At 37.0% G+C, this 25055-nt stretch overlaps 1 protein-coding gene across 1 annotated transcript; it reads right to left on the reverse strand.

The window, feature by feature from the left end:
* Window positions 1–8062: 8062 nt before the first annotated feature.
* LOC125809058 (uncharacterized) lies at window positions 8063–24853 on the reverse strand. Its single transcript, XM_049488728.1, has 10 exons — window positions 24613–24853; window positions 22402–22520; window positions 10666–10722; window positions 10473–10497; window positions 10334–10374; window positions 9474–9663; window positions 8795–8995; window positions 8581–8681; window positions 8260–8316; window positions 8063–8209 (listed from the first exon to the last, which is right to left on the reverse strand). Exons 1-10 carry the CDS (start codon window positions 24851–24853, stop codon window positions 8063–8065), a joined length of 1179 nt encoding a protein of 392 aa, XP_049344685.1.
* Window positions 24854–25055: the final 202 nt, after the last annotated feature.

Here is a 25055-nt window from a genome sequence, read left to right on the forward strand (position 1 = left end):
TAAGCTTCAAAAAGCTCAACTCACACTCCTCTACCATTCAAAAGAACATCAAGGCGAGTCAGCCAGGTCAAAGGTTCTACAATTATGGATAAGCCCTCCATAAACCGTTTGTAGTAGCCTGCTAATCCGACGAAGCTCTGAACCTTAGCAACTGGCATGGGCCTAGCCCTATCACGAATAGTCTCAATCTTCTCTAGATATACCATGATGCGAGCCTTGGACACCAAGTGCCCCAAGAATCCAACAGACACAAGTCAAACTTGCACTTTGAGAACGTGGCATAAAGCCGCTGATTTCTCATAGTCAGTAGCACGATCCTTAGATGCTGCTCATGACCACTCATGCTCCGTGAGTATAACAGGATGTCATCGATGAACACAATGACAAATAAATCAAGATACTATCTAAACACCCGTGTCATCAAGGACATGAAGGTGGCAGGGGAATAAGTCAACCTAAAAACATCAGTAGGAACTCATAGTGGTCATATCGAGTCCTAAATGCAATCTTAAGAATGTATGCTGCCCTATTCCTCAATTGATGGTAAAGAGACCTTAGATCAATATTCGAGAACATTGTGGCACCCTCAAGCTGGTCGAATAGATCATCAATCCTAGGCATGGGGTAATGGTTCTTCTCCATCACCTTATTCAACTACTTATAATTAATACACATGTGCATCTTACCATCCTTCCTTTTCACAAACAGGACGAGAGCGTCCCAATGCCATATTCTAGGCCTGATGAATGCCTTACCCAAGAGATCTTGAAGTTGAACACTGATTATTTCTATATTTAAGCTCTATTCCACATACACAAATTGATGATGTTCAGGCCACAGCCTCTAGCAAGCTTGCAAATGTTTTCTCAAGAAACTAATATTTTTTTATATGGTAATATTACCGATTCACAAAAAAGTCTGACAGATCTACTCAATACTCTTCATCACCTTCTTAGGATTCAAAAATATTTGGGACCAATAAGCTTGCAATCCAAACAAGACTGACTTGATCAATTGTACTCTTCCACTATAGGATAGTAATTTAGCGAACCAACAAGTGATCTTTCCAATAATGTTTTCAATAAGTGGCAAGTAATAGTTAACACTGGACTTCTTAGATGCTAAAGGCACTCCTAAGTATCTGAATGGGAGGGTACCTTCAACATATCCTAGCTCTTTAAGAATCTCTACTTTTGTATGAGCTGCGACCCCTGCAATATATGAAAACTTCATGAATGCTTGATTTAGCAGCCTAACAGAGATAATATATGCCCTGCAATACATCAATAGATCATCTGCAAACAAATATGCACACTTTCTAATTTCCTACACCTTGGGTGAAAATTGAAGTTCCCATTCCTAGCTAACTGATTCAGTTGTCTTCCCAAATCTCCATAGCCAAGACAAAAAGATAAGGGGACATAAGATCCTCTTGTCTAATGCTTTTTTTTTTTTTTGCATTAAAAGGCTGAGTCAATCCTCCATTAATCATCAAGGAATAAGACACCGTAGACACACATGTCATGATCCAATGAACATTTTTGGTAGGGAACCCCATGTCACTTAACAACTTCTTGAGAAAGCCCCATTCCATAGTATCATAAACCTTCAGGTCCACCTGAAAAACATACCTCGGGGAAATCCATTTCCAAGAGTAGCATTTTAAAATCTCATGACTAAATAATATATTATCAATAATGCCTCTCCCTTCAATAAATGCAGATTTGGAGCATCCCACTAGACCATCAATAACCTAATTGCGTCTACTGGTTAACACTTTCAAAATGATTCTGTACAAGATAGTACAACATGCTATAGGTCTATAGTCCTTACCTTTGTAGGAGATGAACTTTGGGAATTAGAGTTATAGCAGTGTTGAAGAACTGTTGTACAACTTGTACTATCTCATCTTTCAGGAACTCCCAATTCAAAGTGAGAAATTCAATTTGAAATCCATCTACCCGTGGAGCTTTCTCTTTTGGCATAGTCTTTATAGCATCAATGATCTCCTCATATGTCACCTATTTTATCAAAAAAAATTTGTTGTTGCACTGTTAAGTAGAGCTCATCTCTAACAACCATAGAGTCCAAGCAAGGAACACGTGTGTTTCACGTGTATTCCACGCTTAATAGTATAAATATTTAAAAGTTAAAGTATTTGAACTTGTAAGATAAAATACCTACACTTTTTAGAACTATTTTTTATACATTAATTTTTATATTATAAGGTATCTGATGGATGATGTTCTTGTTGTTGGTTTTCATATTTTACTTCTCGATTGAATGTTTACCTAAATCAAAGATAGTCAATTGACTTTTCATTTCTTTTTCCCCATTGTTAAACTAAATTTAAACATAAAATTATTTTCAATCTTTTAAATCATATATATAATCACCAATTTACGTTACACCAATAAAGATATTGTCCATATCCTTGTAAACGATTTTTAATTTATTCATCAAGGAATGATTCTTTCAAGGGTCAATAACAATGTTGTGTTATCATGTATAATAGGGGTGGTATAAGAATGTGAAAAGTTACTTGGCAAAAAGTTAATATAAGGAAAGATGAAAGATAGAAATAATTAATGTAATAACTAACGGAATTCATAATGCTATAATAAAAGAAGGGAGAAGGGACAAATATACCCCCGAAATTTTATAAATGGTATGTGTATACCCTTCGTTATACTTTTAGGACGTCAGTATCCTTGCCGTCTAAATTTTGGAGCATATATACCCTTTAAGTTAACGGTGGTACACGTGTCTCGATCTTAACCACTGACCTAATATTTGTTCAATTTCTGCCCAAAATTAAAAAAATCCACCCGAATTAATTTAGAAATCCGCCCAAATACATAATACCCATAACCCAAAAATATTAACCAAATCCCCAAATCAATTCACTTAATTTCAAATTAAGCAACTTAAACACTTGTTTAGCAGCATCTTTCCCCATCTTCATCCCCAAATCATCCTCAACACTAAATTCTCCAATTTCTCCTCAACTTTCTCATAGAAGAGGAAGACCCATCCAAACAATCACAAAGACAGATACTAGGATTAGGATTTGGTTAAGTAGTAGGGTTAGATTTGTTTGGAGAGAAGAGGTGAATGAGAAAGAGAAGGAGTTTTGGGGTCGGAGTAGGATCTTAAATTAGGTGTTTTTTTTTAAACAAACTCAGAATATGAAAAAAAAAATCAACTCATAGAGGAGTTATTCCTCAAAGCCAAAATCAACAGCAATTGTCAATAGTCGTTGTTCTACCAGCATTCCAAAAAACTAAGTACCATAGTTGTCTTCTTGATATTTATATAAGACTCTACTTTTACTTCCCTAAATTTCTCGAATAAACTGAAGTATCTAATAATTTACTAAAATCTGAGTTATCCAATCTTATATTTGGCTTCTCCCTCGAATCATCTTGGAAAAAGGTTGTATTTAGATGGTCTGTCTCTTCATGAATTGTGGAAGGGGAGATCTTAAGGTGTGTCGGCCTTCTTGGCTAATGATTTAAAATGTTTTGCGTGTTTCTTCTCTGTTCCAGCAGAAGGCTTACTGCCAAGTTGATGAGCATTTCCTTTCTTCTTGTGCTCATTCACAAGGGACATGGGTAAATTACTTCCATTCATTATGATATTGTAGTTGTTAGAAAGCCGATCCTGGATCTATTCTCTAAAGGATTCCAATTTCCCCCGAGTATTGATGAACCATCGGGGATCTGGCTGTATCCTCGTTGACGGAAGCTGCTTTGATTGATACTCGTGCTTCAGTATTTTGCCCTTCCGATCACGCTTCGGCCTACAATTATACATCTTCAGCCGCCGTGTAGTGTCGGAGCTACGATTGCCACTTTTGTTCTTCTCCCTTAGGTGAATTGATTTGAGGATTTGGGTTAAAATTTTTGGGTCATAGGTATTATGTATTTGGGCGGGTTTCTAGATTAATTCGGGTGGATTTTTTTAATTTTGGGTAGAAATTTAACAAATATCAAGTCAGTGGTTAGGATCGCGACACGTGTACCACCGTTAACTTAAAGGGTATATATGCTCCAAAATTTGAACGGCAAGGATACTGATGTCCTAATAGTATAACGAAGGGTATATACATACCATTTACAAAAGTTCGGGGGTATATTTGTCCTTTTTCTCATAAAAGAATGTAGAAGGGTGTGAATAACATTTGCAATAATTATAACTAAGAGAATTCATACTTCCATAACTAAAGAATTAAAGTGCAATAGCCGAATTTCTTATTAATTCTGCATTTACATAAATAGATATGACTTCTAATTGTTTTTACTGTTTCTTTAGATAGTTAATTAAATTTTAATCTAGTGTAGGGGAAAAGTAGTAATCCAACTTTACACTTTAAAGTTTTCCGTGCATTCCACATTTATTCCATATTATTGAATATAAAATTTATTTTGCAAATGATAATTTTATAATGATTCACATATTTTCCTATTTTTTATGAGTTTTTAAAAAATAAATTAAAAAGAGCACGAAATCAGAACATTTAAAAATAATATATTTTGAAGTTAGAATATCTTGTTAGCTTGATGATACTTAGATCTTGTTAGCTTGATGGTACTTTTGTGATATATATAATACTTTAATTTAAATACACATACCTACCCACATATATATATACATATATAAAGATTTGAATATAGGAAACATATTTATCTCATAAAAATAAGTAACTAAATAAAAAATAAAAATTAAACTAATATACACCCTTCAACTCACCGTCATTTTAAATCATATGAATTTTCCTTCGACTAAAATACATTTTTTTTCTTAAAAGAAAGTAAATAAGTAAAACGAATGGAAAATGCTTATATTAATATATCACATGAAAAATTTAATGTATAAGAAGAAGAAAAAGAAGAGTAGACTATTATAAATATTTTGTTGTTGATAAATGAGGGAAATCCCTCTATTTATAGCCAACAAAGGGTAGTATCTAGTGTGACCAAGTGCTTATGTACCTTATCTGTAATGTCATGACCCTTCGAAAAAGTGACAATCCTTAAGTAACAACTTATCGAAAAAGTCACAACTCTTTGGAATGCCACAACTCATCTGAAAAGCAACAATCCTTTATAAGTGTCATATCTTATCAGAAAAGTCAAAACTTTTTGGTAAGGTCACAACTCATCAGAAAAGTCACAACCCTTTGGAAAAGTCACAACTCATTAGAAAAGTCACAACCCTTCGAAAAAGTTACAACTCATCGGAAAAGTCACAACCTTTCAAGAGAACATATGTTATTCAAATAGATATAGATGAGTATTTTAGGTAGGGGTACTGTCACGACCCGATTGTTCGAGCCGTGATGGCACCTACTATATTCCACCAGTAGGTAAGCCAAACTAAAACCCAGAACAACTAGTAGTGGGTAAAAAGGCAAAAACCAAGTGACAGAAACAATAGCAACAAAAAGAATAAGGCAAGCCAAAATAATACATACATAAGAACTGAATCCCTCCCAGAACCTGGAAGTCACAAGTACAGAGTCATACTAAGAGTAAAAGTCCCAAAAGTGGACCAACATGCAAAACTATACTTGAACTACAAAGGACCTATCTCAAGTACAAAAGACGAGCCACAAAATATGTGTACAAAAGGAGACGACCATGATCAGGACGTTGTGCTCACCCTCGCCTCCGGATGCTGGCTGCAACTGGCTCGAATAGCGGTGCTGATAACTAGTGCTCATTCCTGCATTACGAGAATAGATGTAGAGTGTACCATGAGTACCAACACAACAGGTACCCAGTAGGCATCATAGGCTGAATGAGTAAGAAAGGTAGAAGCAATAGGAAATGCTAGAATAAAACACATACAGAGGACACGAACAAGAAAAGTAAAGGTATGCACACGAGTATAAAGAAAACAAACCTAAGGTGACTACTTAAACTGACCCCCATAAGCCCAGAAGGTAAAAACCCAAACGATCCAAGGATTGAAGTAAAAACCCAAACGATCCCCTATATGCCCGACAAGTACACAACAAACCTAAACTAAAACTAGAGGAGATTCGTAAGCCCGAAGCATTACAAAAATATCAATATTCTCGAGCTATGAAAGAAAGGAAACACAGAACCTGGATCTCGAACCGCGGGTGAGTCTGCCTATAGTAGATACACCGATACAGTCGAAATCTACAAGAGATAGCACAGAGCCCGAACCTCAAATTGCGGATGTCGATTACCCGTACATAAAGTGATATAACCCGGGGGGGCGGACTCTGTATGTACACTTCATTATAAGATGGTAAATTAGCAACAGGAAGAACAGAGCCAGACCTTGAACCGCGGGTAAAACCTCCAGTTAAGTTACCTTGGCAGCGTAAAGCTTCCAAATAAGCCATCCAAGGATTCCCGCATCTAAAAGTCATGGGCAACTCTTCGTAATCATATTCTATAGATATGCTACCCTAATAAATTCGACATTCCGAACTCAACGGCACAGCCAAAATTTCCATCAGAGATCATCTAGAGAAAGAGTGGGTCCCACTCCCAAAGGACATTTTTAATCAAAATCCACCGAGGGGCTCGGAATGAGTTTGGAGGCCTTAGGAGTCGAACAAAAGGTCGTTCTAAATCAAACTCGACATTCCGGGGCTAACTACTGTCAAAATTTTCATTCGGATGCGTTTTACAAGAATGTTGACAAAAGTCAACCGCTGGCCAGTTTTCAAGGCCAAAATGCTAAAAATGGTTTAAACTCACACATAAAGCCTCGGGACTCGAGTCAACCACACTTCTAGCCTAATTTGGCCATTTCGGAGCTGATAGAATTATCAGAATTCCGTTTTGAGGCCGTTTTCTTGATGAATTGACTAAAATTTACTTTTTAAGCTTTAAGGCCTCTAAAACACCGAAATCTGCACAAAATCCAAATGAACGATCAGGAGACTGAACTGTCAGTGCCAGCAAGTCATAAATGACTTCAGGTTCCTGTAGGAAAGGTCTAACCAAAGAAAAGAAGGCTAGTACACAGAAATGACCTGGAGAGTCATTACAACATTCACTACTAAAAGAACTTTCCTTCACGAAAGTAAGGATAAGGATATACCTAAGCACTCATATAAGCTGGGGAAATGCTCCAGCATCTCCTGCTCGGTCTCCTAAGTAGCCTCCTCGACTAGATGGTGTCGCCACTGGACCTTAACTATAGAAATGGATCAAGAACAGAGATGACGAACATCTCTGGCTAATATGGCTACCAGCTCCTCAACAAAGGTCAAGTTGTCATCTAACTCAACTGAATCGTACTGTAGCACATGAGACTCATCTGGAATATACCGATGTAGCATCGATACATGAAAAATTGGGTGTATAGCTGGAAATGCAGGAGGTAGGGCTAACTCATAGGCAAAATCACCAACCCTCCTCAGGATCTCAAAAGGCCCAATATATCTAGGGGTAAGCTTGCCCCGCCTGCCAAACCTTATCACCCCCTTCAAGAGCGACACCCGCAAGAATATCCGGTCACTAACACCAAAACACAAAGGATGACGCATGTGGTCAGCATAACTCTGGTGCCTTCTCTGAGCTGTCCTCCGCCTATCTTGGATCAACCGAACTCTCGCCAAAGCGTCCTGGAGTAAATATGTAATGTATGACTTAGGCTCCGAGGACTCAAACCAACCAACTGGAGTGCGAAAATTCCTACCATATAGGGCCTCAAATGGGGCCATCTGAATGCTCGAATGATAGCTGTTGTTGTACGCAAACTCCGCCAAAGGCAAAAACTAATCCCACTGACCCCCAAACTCTAAGACATATACCCGCAACATGTCCTCCATGACCTGAATAATGCGATCCGACAGACCATCGGTCTGTGGGTGGAAAGTAGTGCTGAGATCAACCCTGGTGGCCAACTCTCTCTAAAATGCTCTCTAGAAACTGGATGTAAACTCAGACCCTCGATCTGATATGATGGACACTGGCACACCATGAAGACGAACTATCTTCTAAATATAAACACGGTCCAACCGCTCTGCACCGAATGTAGATCAAATTGGGAGGAAGTGAGCAGACTTGGTCAATCAATCCACGATGACCCAAATACTATCAATTCCCCTAGGAGTCCAAAGCAATCCCATCACGAAGTCCATGGTGATACGCTCCCATTTCCACTCGGGAATGGGTAATCTTTGAAACTCCGCACTAGGCCTCTGATGTTCGGCCTTCACCTACTGGCAACTACACATACTTATCAATATTTCTCCTCATGCCATCTCACCAGTAATGCTGCCTCAAATCTCGATACATTTTCATTATGCCTGGATGAATAGAGTATCTGGAATCATGGGCCTCATAAAGAATCAACTGAATCAAGCCCCCAACTCTAGGAACACATAAACGGTCGTCAAACCAATGAACCTCATTTGAGCCTATAGTAGAGAAAAGAGAGGTCATTGTCTGTCAGATGCTCAATCCAGCATCGCTGCCTAGAATTAAGATCCTTAGGACTCATAATTTACTATAAGTTGCGGTGGTTGGTGTAAATCTCACACTGAACCTCATTTAAGTAGTGCCTCCAAATCATGAGCGTTAATACTACCTCCGTCAACTCTAGATCATGAGTGGGGTAGTTGCGCTCGTGTACTCTCAACTGTTGGGAGGCATAAGCAATAACCCAACACTGTTGCATCAAAACATACCCTAGACCAACACCAAAAACATCATAATATATGATAAGCCCTCGCCCTCAATTGGAAGAGTCAAGATAGGAGCGGTAGTAAGCAACTCTTTGAGCCTCCGAAAGCTCAACTCACAGTCCTCAGACCACACAAAAGGAACACCCTGGTGAGTCAATCGAGTCAAAGGTGCAACAATAGTAGAGAAACTGTCAACAAAATGTATGTAGTATCCAGCCAGTCCAACGAAGCTCCTAACCTCAGTCACAGAAGTGGGCCTAGCCCAACCACGAATGGCCTTAATTTGCGTCGGATCCACCATAATACCATCTTTGGACACTACGTGCCCCAGAAATGTCACAGACTCTAACCAACACTCGCACTTTGAGAACTTGGCATAAAGTAGTTGATCTCTCAAAGTCTGGAGCATAATTCTTAGATGTTGTGCATGCTCTTCTCTTCTCCATGAGTATACAAGAATATCATCGATGAAAACTATAATGAAGTAGTCCAGATAGGGCCTAAATACACGGGTCATCAAATCCATGAAGGCAGCAGGGGCAGCCCAAAGGAAAGCACTAGGAACTCATAATGACCATAACGAGCCCTAAATGCGGTCTTAGGGATATACACTGCCCTAATCTTCAGCTGATGGTACCCGGACCTCAAGTTGATCTTAAAAAACACAACAACGCCCTAGAGCTAATCAAACAAGTCATCAATGTGAGGTAGGAGGTATTGGTTCTTCACCGTCCCCTTGTTTAGCTGCCTGTAATCAATGCACATCCTTATAGACCCGTCCTTCTTCTTAACAAACAGAACGGGGGCACCCTAAAGAGATAACTGCGCCGAATGAATCCCTGATCCAGGAGACCCTGAAGCTGAATACCGAGCTCTTTAAGCTCTACGGGGGTCATTCGATAGGGTGGGATATAAATGGGCTTAGTGCCTGGCTCGTCTATAGCAAAGTTGATATCTCTAGCCATGCAAGTTAGTAGGGAATACGTCTGGAAACTCACAAACCACTGAAACTGAGCCAAAGAGGAGGCCTCGATAGATACATCACATACATAAGCCAAATAGGCTAAGCACCCCCAGCTACTAACCTCCGGGCTCGAACATAAGAGATAATCCCAATCGGTGAGCGACTAAAAGACCCTTTCCATACAATCAGGGGTATTCCCGATATGGCTAAGGTAACGGTCTTGGCATAACAGTCCAAAACTGCATGATGTGGGGATAACCAATCCATGCCTAGGATGGTGTTAAAATCAATATATCAAGCAGAATGAGGTCCGCCGGGGTATCCTACCACTGTAGAGTGACCGCCAAGATCTAAAGATCTGATCCACTAATAAAGAATCATCTACCGAGGTCGAAACACGTAACGACACTGTTAAGGACTCAGGGCTCACACTCAATTGAGGAGGGGAATAAACAGACACATAAGAATAAAAGTGAAACAAATGAGATTCCATGAAACCAATTTAGACATACGATGCATGAAAATGATACAAAATAGGGAATTTTCCTAACGACATCATGTAGCCTCCCGAAGATAAGTCACGGACGTCTTAGTACCGATCCACAGAACACTACTAGATTATAGCTCTATACAAGTGAGACCGGTGAACCTGGGGCTCTAATACTAACTTGTCACAACCGGATACCTCAAACCGTGATGGCCTCTACTATATCCCACCAGTAGGTAAGCCCACCTGAAACCCATAACAACTAGTAGTGGGTAAAAGGGTAGAAACCAAGTAGCAGAAACAATAACAACAAAAGGAATAAGGCAAGCTAAAAGAATGCATACATAAGAACTGAATCCCTTCCAGAACCTGAAAGTCACAAGTACAGAGCCATACTAAGAGTACAAGTCCTAAAAGTGGACAAACATACAAAACTATACACAACTAAAAAGGTCCTATCTCAAGTACAAAAGACGAGCCACAAAATATGTGTATAGAAGGAGACAACAATGATCAGAACGATGTGCTCACCCTCACCTTCGGATGTTGGTTGCTACTCACTCGAATGGCGGCGCTGATAACTGGTGCTCGGTCCTGCATCACAAGAATAGATGCAGAGTGTAGCATGAGTACCAAAATAACAGGTACCCAGTAGGCATCATAGGCCGAGTGAATAAGAAAGGTAAAAACAATAGGAAATGCTAGAATAAAACATAGACAGAGGTCACGAACAATAAAAGTAAAGGTATGCACACGAGTGTAAGGCAAACAAACCTAAGGTGACTACTCCAACTGACCCCCATAAGCCCAAAAGGTACACTCATGCGCAAATTGAAGTAAAAATCCGAAAGGACCCCCATATGCCCGATAGTTTTACAGAAAAGCTAAACGAAGACTAAAAGAGATTCGTTAACATGAAACATTAAAGAAATGTCAGTATTCCCAAGCTATGAAAGAAAGGAAACAGAGAACCTAGACCTCAAACCACATGTGAGTCTGCCTAGAGTAGATACACCGATAGAGCCGAACTCTATAAGGGATAGCATAGAGCCCGGACCTCAAACAACGGATGTCGACTACCCATAGATAAAGTGATATAACCCGAGGGGCCAGACTTTGTATGTCGACTCTATTATAGGAGGGTTAATAAGCAGCAGCTCGAAAACAGAGCTCGGACCTTGAACAGCGGGTAAAACCTCCTGTTAAGTTACCACAACAGCGTAAAGCTTCCAAATAATCCATCCAAGGATTCCCACATCTAAAAGTCATGGGCAACTCTTTGTAACCATCTTATAACCTCTAACCATCTCATGATGACAAGAGAACCGAACTGAAGCCGTATGTATCACCGAACGGGCTTAGACGGCGGCCGAAAATGCAGAAAGTTAGAATCATACGGGAATTATGGATGTTAAGGCCCCACAACTGAGTCACTGTCTAACTAAGACTCATCTCTATCAGATCCAAATCTGCTATATCATTCTACCTGGACCTATGTTGCTCAAAGTCACACTAGGGGGAAAATAATATAATCTACCGGCTCTGAACAATCGTGATACAATGGCATCACTAGTCTAAGGCCAAACATGCTACAATATAACTAATAAGTCAAAATCAGGCCAAACAAGGAAGCAAGGATGATCAAATATAACAATTCAAGTACCCGCTGAACTCGGAGACGGCCTAAATATGAATTTTATCGAACATAGCATGCTAATCTAGTTCCCCACCCGAATATTCATGCAAATCCACATACACTCACACATTCAAACTCAATCTAAAAGAAAAGGGAAGTCGTAGCCTACATGTAGACCGAACACACACGCTCCAAACTACTCCGTCGGAGCTATTCTATTCTGAACGGCCTCGGATGGCTGCCACACTGTCAAAAATAGAGTCACAATGGCGTTACAGTCGTTTAGACACTAAATTCGCAAAAAACTGAGGCAGACCAATTTCGGGATCAAAACGAGAAAAGTGGGACCCACGCCGAAAATTCTGGAATTAACCCCAAAAATAGGTTCTAAATAGCTCCTCGAACTTTTTTTCCAAATTGGAACACATTTCGGGGCTCGGAACAGTCCCAACACGAAAATGCAACGAAAAACCAAAAATTACGCTAAAAATGAACAACAATGGCAGCTGCTATTTACAAGAAATTACTAGAACAAAAACCCAACTGCTGAAACCAGCCATACCACAATGATCCTCACGAAAAACCCCATAGTGTAGTCTCTTGAATCACCAAATTCGGACCTAAAATAGCCAAGAAATCATCTTCCAAAATTTCCCAAAAATTGCGCTCGAAAATGAGCTATGGCAGCAGCTAAAACATAATTCTTACCTCCAACAAAGCTTCAAATACAAATTCCAACCACACCAAAACGTTCTCCTAGAAAAACCAGTCAACATAGCCCCAAGAATCACCGAAATCGGATCTAAAATGGCTGAGATATCAAGCCTCAAAAATTCCCAAAATCAAGTTCACAAAAAGGGTCGTGGCAGCAGGTATTTCACAAAATATACCTCAAACGGAGACCCCAAATCAAGTTTCTGAGCTGACCAATGCGTTCCTCGAGAAAAACCCCACAAGATGGACCTTCGAATCACTAAATCGGACTTGAAATGAGAGAGTTATGAATGTTTGAAGTTGAGAAATAAGGCTAAAATGGCCTGCACCAACTATATATATCAGCTGAAAAGCTGATTTTTTTTATGCCAACTTTAAAATATTCGACAGGGTACTTGGGATTGGTTCGAAACCTAATAAAAATAAAATAGATATGCTACTCTATTAAATTCGACATTTCAGACTCAACAGCGCAGTCAAAATTTCCATCAAATGTCATCTCAATAAAAAGTGGGTCCCACTCCCAAAGACCATTTTTAACCAAAATCCACCGAGAGGCTCGGAATGAGTCCGGAGGCCTCGGGAGTCGAACGAAAGGCCGTTCTAGACCAAACTCGACATTTCGGGGCTAACAACGCTGTCAGAATTTTCATTCGGACACGTTTTTCAAGAATATTGACCAAAGTCAATCGCTGGCCAGTTTTCAAGGCTAAAACGCTAAAAATGGTTTAAACTCGCACCGAAATCCATGAGACTCGAGTAGACCACACTCCTAGCCTAATTTGGCCCATCTGAAGCTGATGAAACTGTTAGAATTCCGTACTAAGGCTGTTTTCTTGTTGATCTCAGTAAAAGTCACTTTTCAAGCTTCAAGGCCTCTAAAACACGGAAAGGTGCACAAAATCCAAACAAATGACGAGGAAACCGAACTGTCAGTTCCAGCAAGTCATAAATGACTTGGGGTCTCTGTAGGAAAGCTCTAATCAATGAAACAAAGGCGGGTACACATAAATGACCTGGAGGGTCATTACAATTACTATAGTAATTTAACGGCTGAACCTATCAGTGACCACCTAAAGTTGGCACTAAGTTTCACTTAGACACCTCAACTGAGTGATGTTCATTTGAGACATCTCATGTAGGGTCTCATTGTGTCATTTTGACACTTTTTGTTAACATCTCAATGTGAGTGTGATACACTTAACAATAGAGCGCGAAAGACTCAATTTAGCTATTTTTTCATTTTATTTTCTCTTCTTCTTCTCTATATTTCAAGTTACCACCTCCCACCATTTTTTGAAACTTAAACTCCTTTAATGGAGGTTGAATGTTTTATTCAAATCCGTTTTCAAGTCCTTTTTCTTTTTCTTCATTGTATTACTTCTCTAAATCTACAATCACCTCCCTCCACCTTTTTTGCCGGAAAAATGGATACCAACATTCATATTTCATATTTATTCTCTCTTTCTTTCTTCCTCTCCCTCTTTTCTTCCCACAAAACAACACTAAAAAGAAAGAAAAAAATAATAAATATGAAAAATAGTAAAAGAAAAAATTAATTTTTTAAAAAGTACAAATGAGATTTTGAGTGTAATGAAAAAGACGATTTTCGATGGGAAAGGAGGGTAAGATACCATCACCGCTCTCCACCTTTTTCGTCGGAAAAAATGGATACCAACAGTCATATTTTATATTTTTTCTTTCTCTCTCTCCCTTCCTCCCCTTCCTCTATTTTTCTTGAAAAACAACACCAAAATAGAAAGAAAAAAAAGAGATCCTAAACAATTAAAAAAAGTAGATTAAAAACATGGAGATGGGCCTGAAATGCCCCTCAAGTATTTGAATTGGCACAAAATTACCCTCCATCCACCTATCGGCACTAAAATATGCCTGATGTCCACCTTTCTTCTCAAAAATACCCTTATGGCTAAAGGATCATACTCATTAAGTGGATGGATGGTAATATTGTACCAAATCTCATAGTTTAAGGGCATTTTAGGCCCTTTTCCGTTAAAATAATTTGAAATTACTTAATATATAAGCTCACATGATTGACTTGATTTTGAATTTCATTGTAAATTTAAAATTATAAAAAGGTTAGGCATCTACTCTCTACACTACTCCCTCCCCGGCCCTTCACTTCCTATTTCTTCCATTTTTTTCTATTTGGATCTTGTCCACCCTTTTATTTTATTTTAATTTATAACAAACAAGAGAGAAAAAATGAGGAAAATAGTGATGCATTCATTTAGAAATAATTAGTTAAATAAAAGATGACTTAATTAAGCAAATATGTACAAATATTACATTTTTCTTTTGTGTGTACCCATTATTGAAAATAAAAGAATAAAAATAATCATTTCTCTTATCCCCACCCTCATCCCATCATGACAATAATACTAATTAAAAGAATATAAATATGTAACTACATATCAAGTTTGAGTCCCAAATATCTTAATTAAGAATAAGAGATTACAAAAAGGAATAAAAGAGAAAATGAACAAGACATTTGGATAATTGAGAGAAAATTTTATATTAATGAAAATTATAATTTTTTTAGATGGACAATCAATCGAGGTAAGTATGGATTTTAGTTGGATCCCATTTATGAGTTGGGTTACATTATAATAAATTGGGGTCGATTTAAAATAAGCCAATAGGAAGATATCATGAAATTAATTATTTTTTCAATATTTTTTTCAAGTGTATTGGGTTAAAATATGAATCATAAGTGGTTTTATAGAAAAATAGAAATTTTAAAAATATCATTTTTATTATTTTTTTGAGGAGGATTTAAATTTTGACCAATCACATTAAGCAATATAATAAATAAATATTTTAATAATTTTACTTTAAGGGAGCTATTAGAAATAAGGGCAAATATGAGTCAAAGGATTTATATCGAGGGTATTTTTGAGCCGAAAGGTGGACGTCAGGGGTATTTTAGGGCCGATAGGTGGATGTAGGGTAATTTTGTACCGATTCAAATATTTGAGGGGCATTTTAGACCCTTCTCCGTTAAAAAAAATATTGGGTGTAGTAGAGAAGACAACAACCTTGGGAAAAAGGTCTGAAATATATCTGAAATTTGATCGAAATTGCTATAACAAAACCGAACTTTGGAAAGGACCTTTTACCCCCCCCCCCCCCCCCCATACTATTTAATAGTGTATTTTAAAGGTATATATGTGCCCACATGGATATCATAAATATGACATCATTATAAATAGTAATGTGTCCACGTGGGAACATATATGCCTTTAAAATATACTTTGAAACAGTGCAGGGGGTAAAAGGTCCTCTATAAAGTTTGGTATCATAACAACAATTTCGGCCAAAGTTGAAGTATTTTTCAGACCCTTTTCCCTTGATTTTTTAGAATAATAATTTTTTTACTAAATAGATTTTAAATAATTTTTAACTTAAAATTACATATGTAATTATTTAATTGGTTGTTTTCCACGTCATTAATTAGTGTATTACACACTCCTTCAGTTTTTTGTTTATCTATACCTATTCTATTTATATCTATCTATCTATCTATCTATATCTATCTTCTATACTACCTTAAAAACATGTACTCTAAAACTTGAATGCTGAATTACTATAATACCCCAATTAAAAATACTCAATTTATTTTATGTATTAATTTAATTAATTGTATTATATTGAAAGTAGATACCTTTTCAGATTAAAGGATTGTGACTTTTTCAATGAGTTGTGACTTTTCAAAAGGGTTGTGACTTTTTCAATGAGTTGTGACTTTTTCGAAGAATTGTGATTTTTTCAAAGGGTTGCACTTTTCTGATGAGTTGTGCCTTTTTCAAAGGGTTGTGACTTTTCTCAAGTGTTATTTGCAAAAATTGATTAATTTCGAAATTCAAGGTACCTCATCAGAAAGAGTTCGTGAAAAAATTATAGTAAATCATTCATCAATTCACACTCGTATTTTTTCTTACAATTTTCATGAGTTACCAGTGACGAAAAGATGTGGGAGAGACAATAATATTAAACAGATATGAAAAAAGGCATATGATTGGAGTAAGATATATATATATATATATATATATATTTATTCTTTTCCCTCAAACGTAGTCCATTGAATTATTAGTTTTGATGTTAAATTCACTATTTCAAAAATAGATTTGCACTTTTACTTATAATATGATAACATATCCATGGTAACAATTATATTTTAATGGATATGTATATACAAATGAATGGAGAAAGTAAAGTGTTGGTGGCAAGAGATTTAAATCAAATGGAACACTAGAGTGAATATAGCATGAACATATATTTCCGTCTTCCTTCTTCATTGGCTATGTATTGTTCCATATAATTTTTCTTTAAATCACAAGATATACTCCTTACTACCTATATAAAAATAGATAAGAAAATAGTGATTGATCATAAAATGATCTAAATTAAATTAATGATTGTATAAATAATACTTTAAATTTCATTCATCTATTAATTTTTATTATTGAAAAATTTAAATATTTTATATCATGATACAACTTCTATAAGATACTAGATACTTTCATTAAACAACAACTATATGATATGTATGTTTAAAAAAAAGGAGAAAACTACAATTTCACAAAGATAAGGTACAAACTTAATGAAATGAAATATTTTTCACCATAGGTGATGTTATTCATATATCAAAATTAAATTATTCTACTGAAGTATATATAACCATCATTCATGATAACAACCAAGTACATTTTTTTGGTAAATTTATCTCTCTATGATAGCCTTACTCAAATATTAATTGAGTAATAATATTTTGTAAAAGATATGTTATATATAAAGATAAAATATTGAAATACTTATGGTAATCCTTATTAGTGTCATGCACATACTAAATTTTAAGTATGAATATTTAAGAAAAAAATTGTACTTAAATGGTGTACATCATTTATGTTCATAACCTCAAGAGGAAAGGCTATTGGTGACATTTTTTTTTCTATTTTTTTGGTTAGATTTGTTTACAAAATTGAGTGAAGTAAGAAAAAATATTATTAAAGAAATGTCACTTTCTCTCATAATTAAACTTTGAATGTATTTCGAAATGTTTCAATGATATCTGGTCATTTTGATCTCAAAATACAAGTAACTCTATGACAATATGTATTAATAATTCAAAAAACACTTGTTCTATGTTCATTCAATTATAATTATTTACTAAAAAGATTTAATTTAGTAATATTAATTCTATTTTACAACATCATATACTATATATACGATACACACGTGCCATAAAATTAATTGTCAAAAATGTGTCAAAATGACATAGCGGGACCCTACATAAGGTGTCTAAAATGAACATCGCTCGGTTGAGGTGTCTAAGTGAACTTGGTGCCAACTTTAGGGGGGCAACCGATGGCTTTGGCCTAATTTAACATTCAAGTTAGAGAGTTCATACTTTAAGTTAGTATATATATATATATATATATATATATATATATATATATATATATATATATATATATACAAACACAATAATTATTATGATTCAAATAAAATAGTAGTTCAATATTACATTAACAAAATATTTGATAAAATAGAACTACATGAATTACATATATAAATTATAAAAATAAAAATAATTGTTAGAAAAAAAATTAGTCATCATTTTTTGAAAACAAACATTCAAAAAAAACTAATCTTAAGTACATAGATGAAATATCTCTACGTTCAATAATGTGTTTGCCCATGTACTCTTTTCTAAAATAAATAATGAAGATGATACATTCAAATGATTTCAAACAAATTTATAAAGGCACCATAGTCCGATTTCAACAACACATATATATGAAGTTGCTTTGCACTTTACTCAAATAATTTTTAAAAAATAATTTTTATCAATTCTTGATAAACAAGTAGTAAGAACAAAAATTAAAATTTTAAGGAAAATAATTTCGATAAATAATAAAGTTGGAGAATGAAAGAGACTTGAAGTTTATTTTATTTCGAAGAAAAAAATTTGGAGCACAATTTTTTTTCTGAAAATAAAAGTGTCTTTAAAAGAGTTTGAATGAGAATAAGAATTTGTTACATATCTGATTCATTCAGACCTTTTCAAACCATTAAGAGATTTTTAAATTAAAAAACACAACTAATGACCTAATGTCTGAATCATTCAGATTCAGATCACCATTAAGTGCAAACAAATGAGGTCTTAGAGTAGAAATGATGATAACAAATTCTTTATATTAAAATCTTCTCATGAAGGGGTAATCATTGTGTACTAAGGTCCTTTAATAAAGATTGTTTTTGATGAATGGATGAATAAATTAATTCGACGTTTAAGTGCCGACAACGAATTATGGTGATATTTTCTTATTGGGCCAAAAGACTTTAGAAGACATATAGATTTGTCAGTTTGGCACAGTGAATATACCTAAATGAGTTGATAGTAAATTATTTGTTTGAGTTTTTATGTCTAAGAACTATAACTCTGATTAAAATACAAGTACATAAAGTAGTTAATATTTCGATTTGAAGACAAAGAACCTCTTCTCCCAAAGAAAGAGGAATGGGAAAAACAAAAAATTCAAGATCTTTTTGTTGAAATGGACATGTATGTCTTGCAATCACATATTGCCTTGACGAATCCATCAGTTTTTGTCACAACTCAGACCATCGTGATTGGCACCCACACTAACCCTCCAATGGGAGAACCACTACTACAACCCAAACCAAGCAACTAAACCAAACTAAAGCATTTAAGTTACAGAAGCAAGTTAAATACTAAGGAAAGAAATAGGGAGTTCCCCTAAACTCCAAAAAAGTCTAAGAACGAACTAAATAATGTAGAAGAGATAACCTAGAACCTGAAAGTCAATGTACCAAAACATCTAAAGTTCAATAAGTCTAAACAAGAAGGGATACAACCCCAAACTAATGTACTAATAACTAATATAAATGTCTAAGTCTGGAAATGTGGACATAGACGAAGGGAGAACTCATGGCAGCTCGGAAGAATTGGCCCACCCTTGAATTCAAACGACGATCACTGATCTTCTAAGCGAGGTCTATCAGTAGTCGCTTGAAGATTCCTTGTACTCAATAAAAATAAGAGCAAGTGCAGTATCAGTACACAACCACAGTGTACTGGTAGGATCACACGGCTTTCCCACTAAGTGTAGCATAAGAAAGTCAATAATATAATCACATGCATATATCAAACATATACAATATCATCAACATTTACGAACAACGAACAACTTCACATTTCTCAAGATACACATTTATGACAAGTCATTGGTCCTCTCATGGAACCCAAACCCAAACAGTTAGCATACCAGAACGTGGTACCCGATCCAATGATTATGCCAGAATGTGGCAATTGATCCCTTAATTATGCCAGAACATGGCAGCCGATCCCATAATTATGTCGGAACGTGGCAATCGATCCAAGTTAGTTATGCCGGAACATGGCAATCGATCCATTCAACACACCACAATCCCAATCACAAGTATATCATTAAGATCATACAATTAAGTCAAGATTTCATGGTAACCATCATTCATCTAACTAATTTACAACAAGTGTGAACAATAATGCAACATTCATATACATACATGTATCATAATGAAGAAAGAACAAACATGCATCACACAATCATAGAATCACAACCATCACCTACCTCAAAACAAGCTTAAAACCCTAGGAAACTTGATCCTTCCCTTTCCGGATTCGTTCCTCTTGTTCTTGGTCTACAAACACTCATAATAACACGAAAATCAATAAACAATCACTAATTACCTGGATTACTAACAATTCTAACAACCCTAGATCATACCCATGATCCCAAGTATCCAACTAGAGCTTTTTCCACCATAGAATCTATATGAGAAACCCTCCCCCATCATTAATTACCTATTCTATTATGTTCTACGGATTGAAAAATGGATTCGGGGAGTGAAAAACTTACCTTTAGCCACAAGAATGGTGGGAAACTTTTAGGAGTCACATGGGGTTCGTTCTTTAGCTCTAAAAATTGAAAAGTGCAGAATGAGGTCGTTTAGGGGTTTACTTACGACCTTAAGTCACCTCGAACCCACCACAACTTTCCTCATCCCACTTCAGCGACCCTGCTAGAGCGGCCAAAACCCCCCACCAAGGCGGCTTGCATGAACCGGTGAGCTATTTAAAGAATTCCAAAATCCCCATTTCACAACACACTTCTAACCCACAATGCTCAGAAAATACCCTTCACGCTAAGGTCGATTCCGGGAGTTGTACTCGCCCAAATTCAATTCCGTAAAGTCGTTTGGATTCCTTAATGAGTTATCTAACTACTCATGTAATCTAAATCATAATTAACTCCCTCGATTGTTACCAAATTTCCCTACACCTTAAAGACTCCAATTTCGTCCAAATCTAGACTAGGTTGGCAAAATCTAAATACTAAGAAAAAGTTTTTTGGCTCCAAATTTTCTCCCGTTGGCTTCTCTATAATGACGAAACCTGGTCGTTACAATAGATACCAATTGACCCATCACTCTTCCCCTAGTGGCAAACTTAGGGAAAAGAGGCGAAGGAAGGAATGTAGTAGTTCCTGAATGGACGAACAATTGGGGATACTTGTCTTGCATGTCCCTCTCAGTTTCCTAAGTAGCTTCCTCAACTGGACGATGCTTCCATTGAACCTTCACGGACTTAATCTCCTCGGTCCTCAACTTACGCACATCACGATAAAGAATTACAATCGGTTCCTCCTCATATTGGAGGTCCTTGTCTAACACAATTGAATCCCACTTAATGATGTAATCCCTGTCACCATGAGATCTTTTCAACATGGACATATGAAATACCAGATGAAATCCCAATAGATTAGGAGGTAAAGTCAATCTATACGCTAACGATCCTACACACTTGAGAACCTCAAAGGGACCAATGTATCACAGACTTAGTTTGCCCTTCTTGCCAAATCTCATTACCCCATTCATGGGTGATACCTTAAGAAGAACATTCTCACTGGTTTGCAATGCCATGTCTCTCACCTTATGATCTGCATACTTCTTCTGTCTACTCTGGGCTGCTAGAAGCTTAGCTTGAATACGGCTCACCTTATCTTGAGTATCCTTCACTAAATTAACCCCCAATGGTTTCATATCTCCAGCCTCAAATCATCCTATGGGTGATCTACATCCCCTCCCATAGAGTGCCTCAAACGGTGTCATATCTATGCTGGAGTGATAACTATTATTATAGGAAAACTCACACAAAGGTATGAATTTATCCAAATACCCTCCAAAATTAAGCACAAATGCCCTCAACATGTCTTCTAACACTTGAATAGTCCTCTCTGACTGTCCGTCTGTCTGTGGATGGAAGGCTGTACTAAAAGTGAGTTGTGTGCCCAATTCATCATGTAATTTCCTCCAAAACTTGGATGTGAATTGGGTACCACGGTCTGATAAGATAGAAAGGGGCACACCATGCAACCTCACTATCTCTTTCACGTAAACTTTAGCCAATTGTTCAACATTATAATCTATTCTTACCGGAATAAGTTGGGCTGACTTGGTCAATCTATCAACAACTACCCAAATAGAATCAAACTTCCCCAAAGTTTTGGGAAGCCAACTACAAAATCCATGGCTATTCTTTCCCACTTCTATTCCAAAATTTGCATTCTTTGAAGCAAGCCTGCATGCCTTTGATGTTCATACTTCACTTGTTGACAATTTGGACACTTCGCCACAAATTCTGCTATATCCTTCTTCATGCCCGGCCACCAATAAATTCTCTTCAAATCTCGATATATCTTGGTCACACCCAGATGAATAGAATATCGTGAACCATGAGACTCTGCCAACAATTTCTCAATCAAGTCATCTACTCTAGGAACACATATTCTCCCTTTAAAATTGAGCACTACATCCACATTAAGGGTGGTCTCTTGTACCTTACCATTCACAGTCTTCTTCCTAAGCTCCTCCAAATTCTCATCCTCAAATTGTTTGGCCTTGATCTTCTCAATGATTATGGCCCTTACTTCAATACTAGCTAATAACCCACCTCTTTCTGAGATGCCCAACTGCATGAATTTAGACTCCAAGGTCTGAATTTCCTTAGAGAAAGGTTGGTTGGTTACACTCAAGCAAGCTAAACTACCCATACTCACCGATTTTTTACTCAAAGCGTTTGCCACCACATTTGCCTTACTCGAATGGTATTGAATGGTGACATCATAATCTTTAAGTAACTTTATCCACCTTCGCTGTCTCAAATTCAGATCCTTTAGTGTGAACACATGCTGCGAACTACGATGATCAGTAAATACCTCACATTTAACACCATAGAGGTAATGTCGCCATATCTTAAGAGCAAACACTATCGCTGCCAACTCTAAATCATGTGTTGGATAATTCCTCTCATGCACCTTCAATTGACGTGAGGCATAAGCTATAACATTCTTATCATGCATTAACACATCACCCAAACTAGAATGTAAAGCATCACAATAAACAATAAAATCTTTACCTTCAACCAGTAATGCTAGAATAGGTGCGGTGGTCAAAAGAGTTTTGAGCTTTTGGAAGATCTCCTCACATTTTCAGTCCATTCAAATGGTATCTCCTTTTTGGTCAAATTAGTCAAGTGGGTGGCAATAGAAGAAAAGTTCTTCAAAAATCGATGATAATAGCTAGAGAGCCCCAAAAAACTCCTAACTTCAATTGCAAAACTTGGTAGAACCCAATTCTTAACCGCCTCAATCTTTTGAGGATCTACCATTACCCTTTCTTTCGAAACTACATGCCCAAAGAATGCAACAGAAGTCAACCAAAATTCACCCTTAGAAAATTTAGCATACAACTTTTGTTTCCCAAGAACACCTAGAACAATACGAAGATGGTCGACATGCTCTTCCTCACTTTTCGAATAGACCAAAATATCATCAATAAAGACTATGACAAATGAATCAAGAAATGGCTTGAACACCCCGTTCATTAAACTCATAAAAGCTACAGGCGCATTAGTTAAACCAAAAGACATAACCAAAAACTCATAGTGCCCATAGCGGGTTCTAAACGCCGTCTTAGGCACATCTTTGAGCCTAATTTTCAATTGATGGTACCAGACCTTAGATCAATCTTAGAGAAAACTGATACACCTTGCAATTGATCAAAAATATCATCTATTCGAGGCAAGGGATACTTATTTCGAATAGTGAACCTATTCAATTGCGAGTAATCTATACACATTCTCATACTACCATCATTTTTCTTAACAAACAAAATTGGGGCACCCCATGGGGAAGCACTAGGACGAATAAATCCCTTATCAAGAAGCTCTTGGATTTGCGCATTAAGCTCTCTCAATTATGCTGGAGCCATGCGATATGGAGGGATAGAAATGGGTCGTGTACTAGGCTCTAAATCAATGCAGAAATCTATATCTCTATCCAGAGGCATACCAGGAAAGTCATTCAGAAACACTTCTCTAAATTCCGACACCACATGAATAGACTCAATAGATGGAGTCTCAACCTCCACATCCTTAACATGAGCCAAATAAGCCAAACAACCCTGCCCTACCAATTTTCTAGCCCGAATGAACGATATGATCTTAGCTTGCTTAGGTTGTACACCTCTTCCCACTATAATTTTTCCTTTCCTAAAATTTCTAGAGTTACATAATTTTAGTATTACAATTAAACAGAGCATAATAGGGGGACAACGAAGTCATGCCTAAGATTATGTCAAAGTCAGTCATATCCAAAATCACCAAATCAGCCCAAGTCTGAAAACCCATAAACAAAATAAGACAAGCTCGTTAGATATGGGTAACTATGACTGACTCTCCAACTGGGGTAGAAACATGGATAGGGGCATCAAGTATATCACAAATCATATCAAATTTTGAGGCAAATCGTACGGATACATAAGAATAAGTAGAATCCGGATCAAATAACACATTAGACATCTGGTCATAGACAAGAATAGGTCATATGATCACTGCATCAGATGCCTCTGCGTCATTCTTGTCCAGAAATGCATAACACTGAGCCCTATCATCTTGACGAGCGACTTTTCCCTGCCTAGTTGCGCGTTACCCCTGCCTGCATTACCATTTCCTCTACCTCAATGGACTAACTGATTACCTCCTCACCCACCTTGTGGACATCCTCTACCATTATTACCATTCCCGCAAGGTACCACTGCTCTAGACTGCTGTTGCGCGGAATCTAACACATGTGGGTGGGGACAATCTCTCCTTATATGCCCAGGTTCACCACAGTTGTAACATGTTCGATCAAAAAATGGCTTGCTGCCCGCAGAAGGTGCCACTCCCTGGCTATCCCAAATCGAATTATAAGGTGGAGTTCTTGAGTAATTACCTGTAGAGGCGGGCATAATGGACTGAATTGGCTTGGCTGTAAGCATTGGCCTTTTGGACCCCTTGGAGTAAGAACCTTGAAAGTTACCCGAGTTCTTGGCCCTTTTTGTAATCTACACCCTGGACGTGGTCGACACTCAAGAACCATTGCTGGTCCCCAAGCGAACCCTCATCCTAACTGACTACAAGTGGAAGACTAACGCAATCATACAATAAAAA

This window comes from Solanum verrucosum, unplaced genomic scaffold (genome assembly GCF_900185275.1).
Source record: "Solanum verrucosum unplaced genomic scaffold, falcon-dt-bn FXZP01000296.1, whole genome shotgun sequence".
In the NCBI taxonomy this organism is placed as follows: domain Eukaryota; kingdom Viridiplantae; phylum Streptophyta; class Magnoliopsida; order Solanales; family Solanaceae; genus Solanum; species Solanum verrucosum.

Excerpts from the sequence above, each read along its gene's own strand:
- LOC125809058 (XM_049488728.1), bottom strand. The coding sequence starts at position 24,853 with ATGCCCGCCTCTACAGGTAATTACTCAAGAACTCCACCTTATAATTCG. Across the intron at positions 10,498-10,665 it reads GTAGCAACCAACATCCGAAG|GTTCTGGAAGGGATTCAGTT; the intron begins GTGAGGGTGAGC and ends TGTGACTTTCAG. Across the intron at positions 8,210-8,259 it reads GATTTGAGGCAGCATTACTG|GTGAAGGCCGAACATCAGAG; the intron begins GTGAGATGGCAT and ends AGTTGCCAGTAG.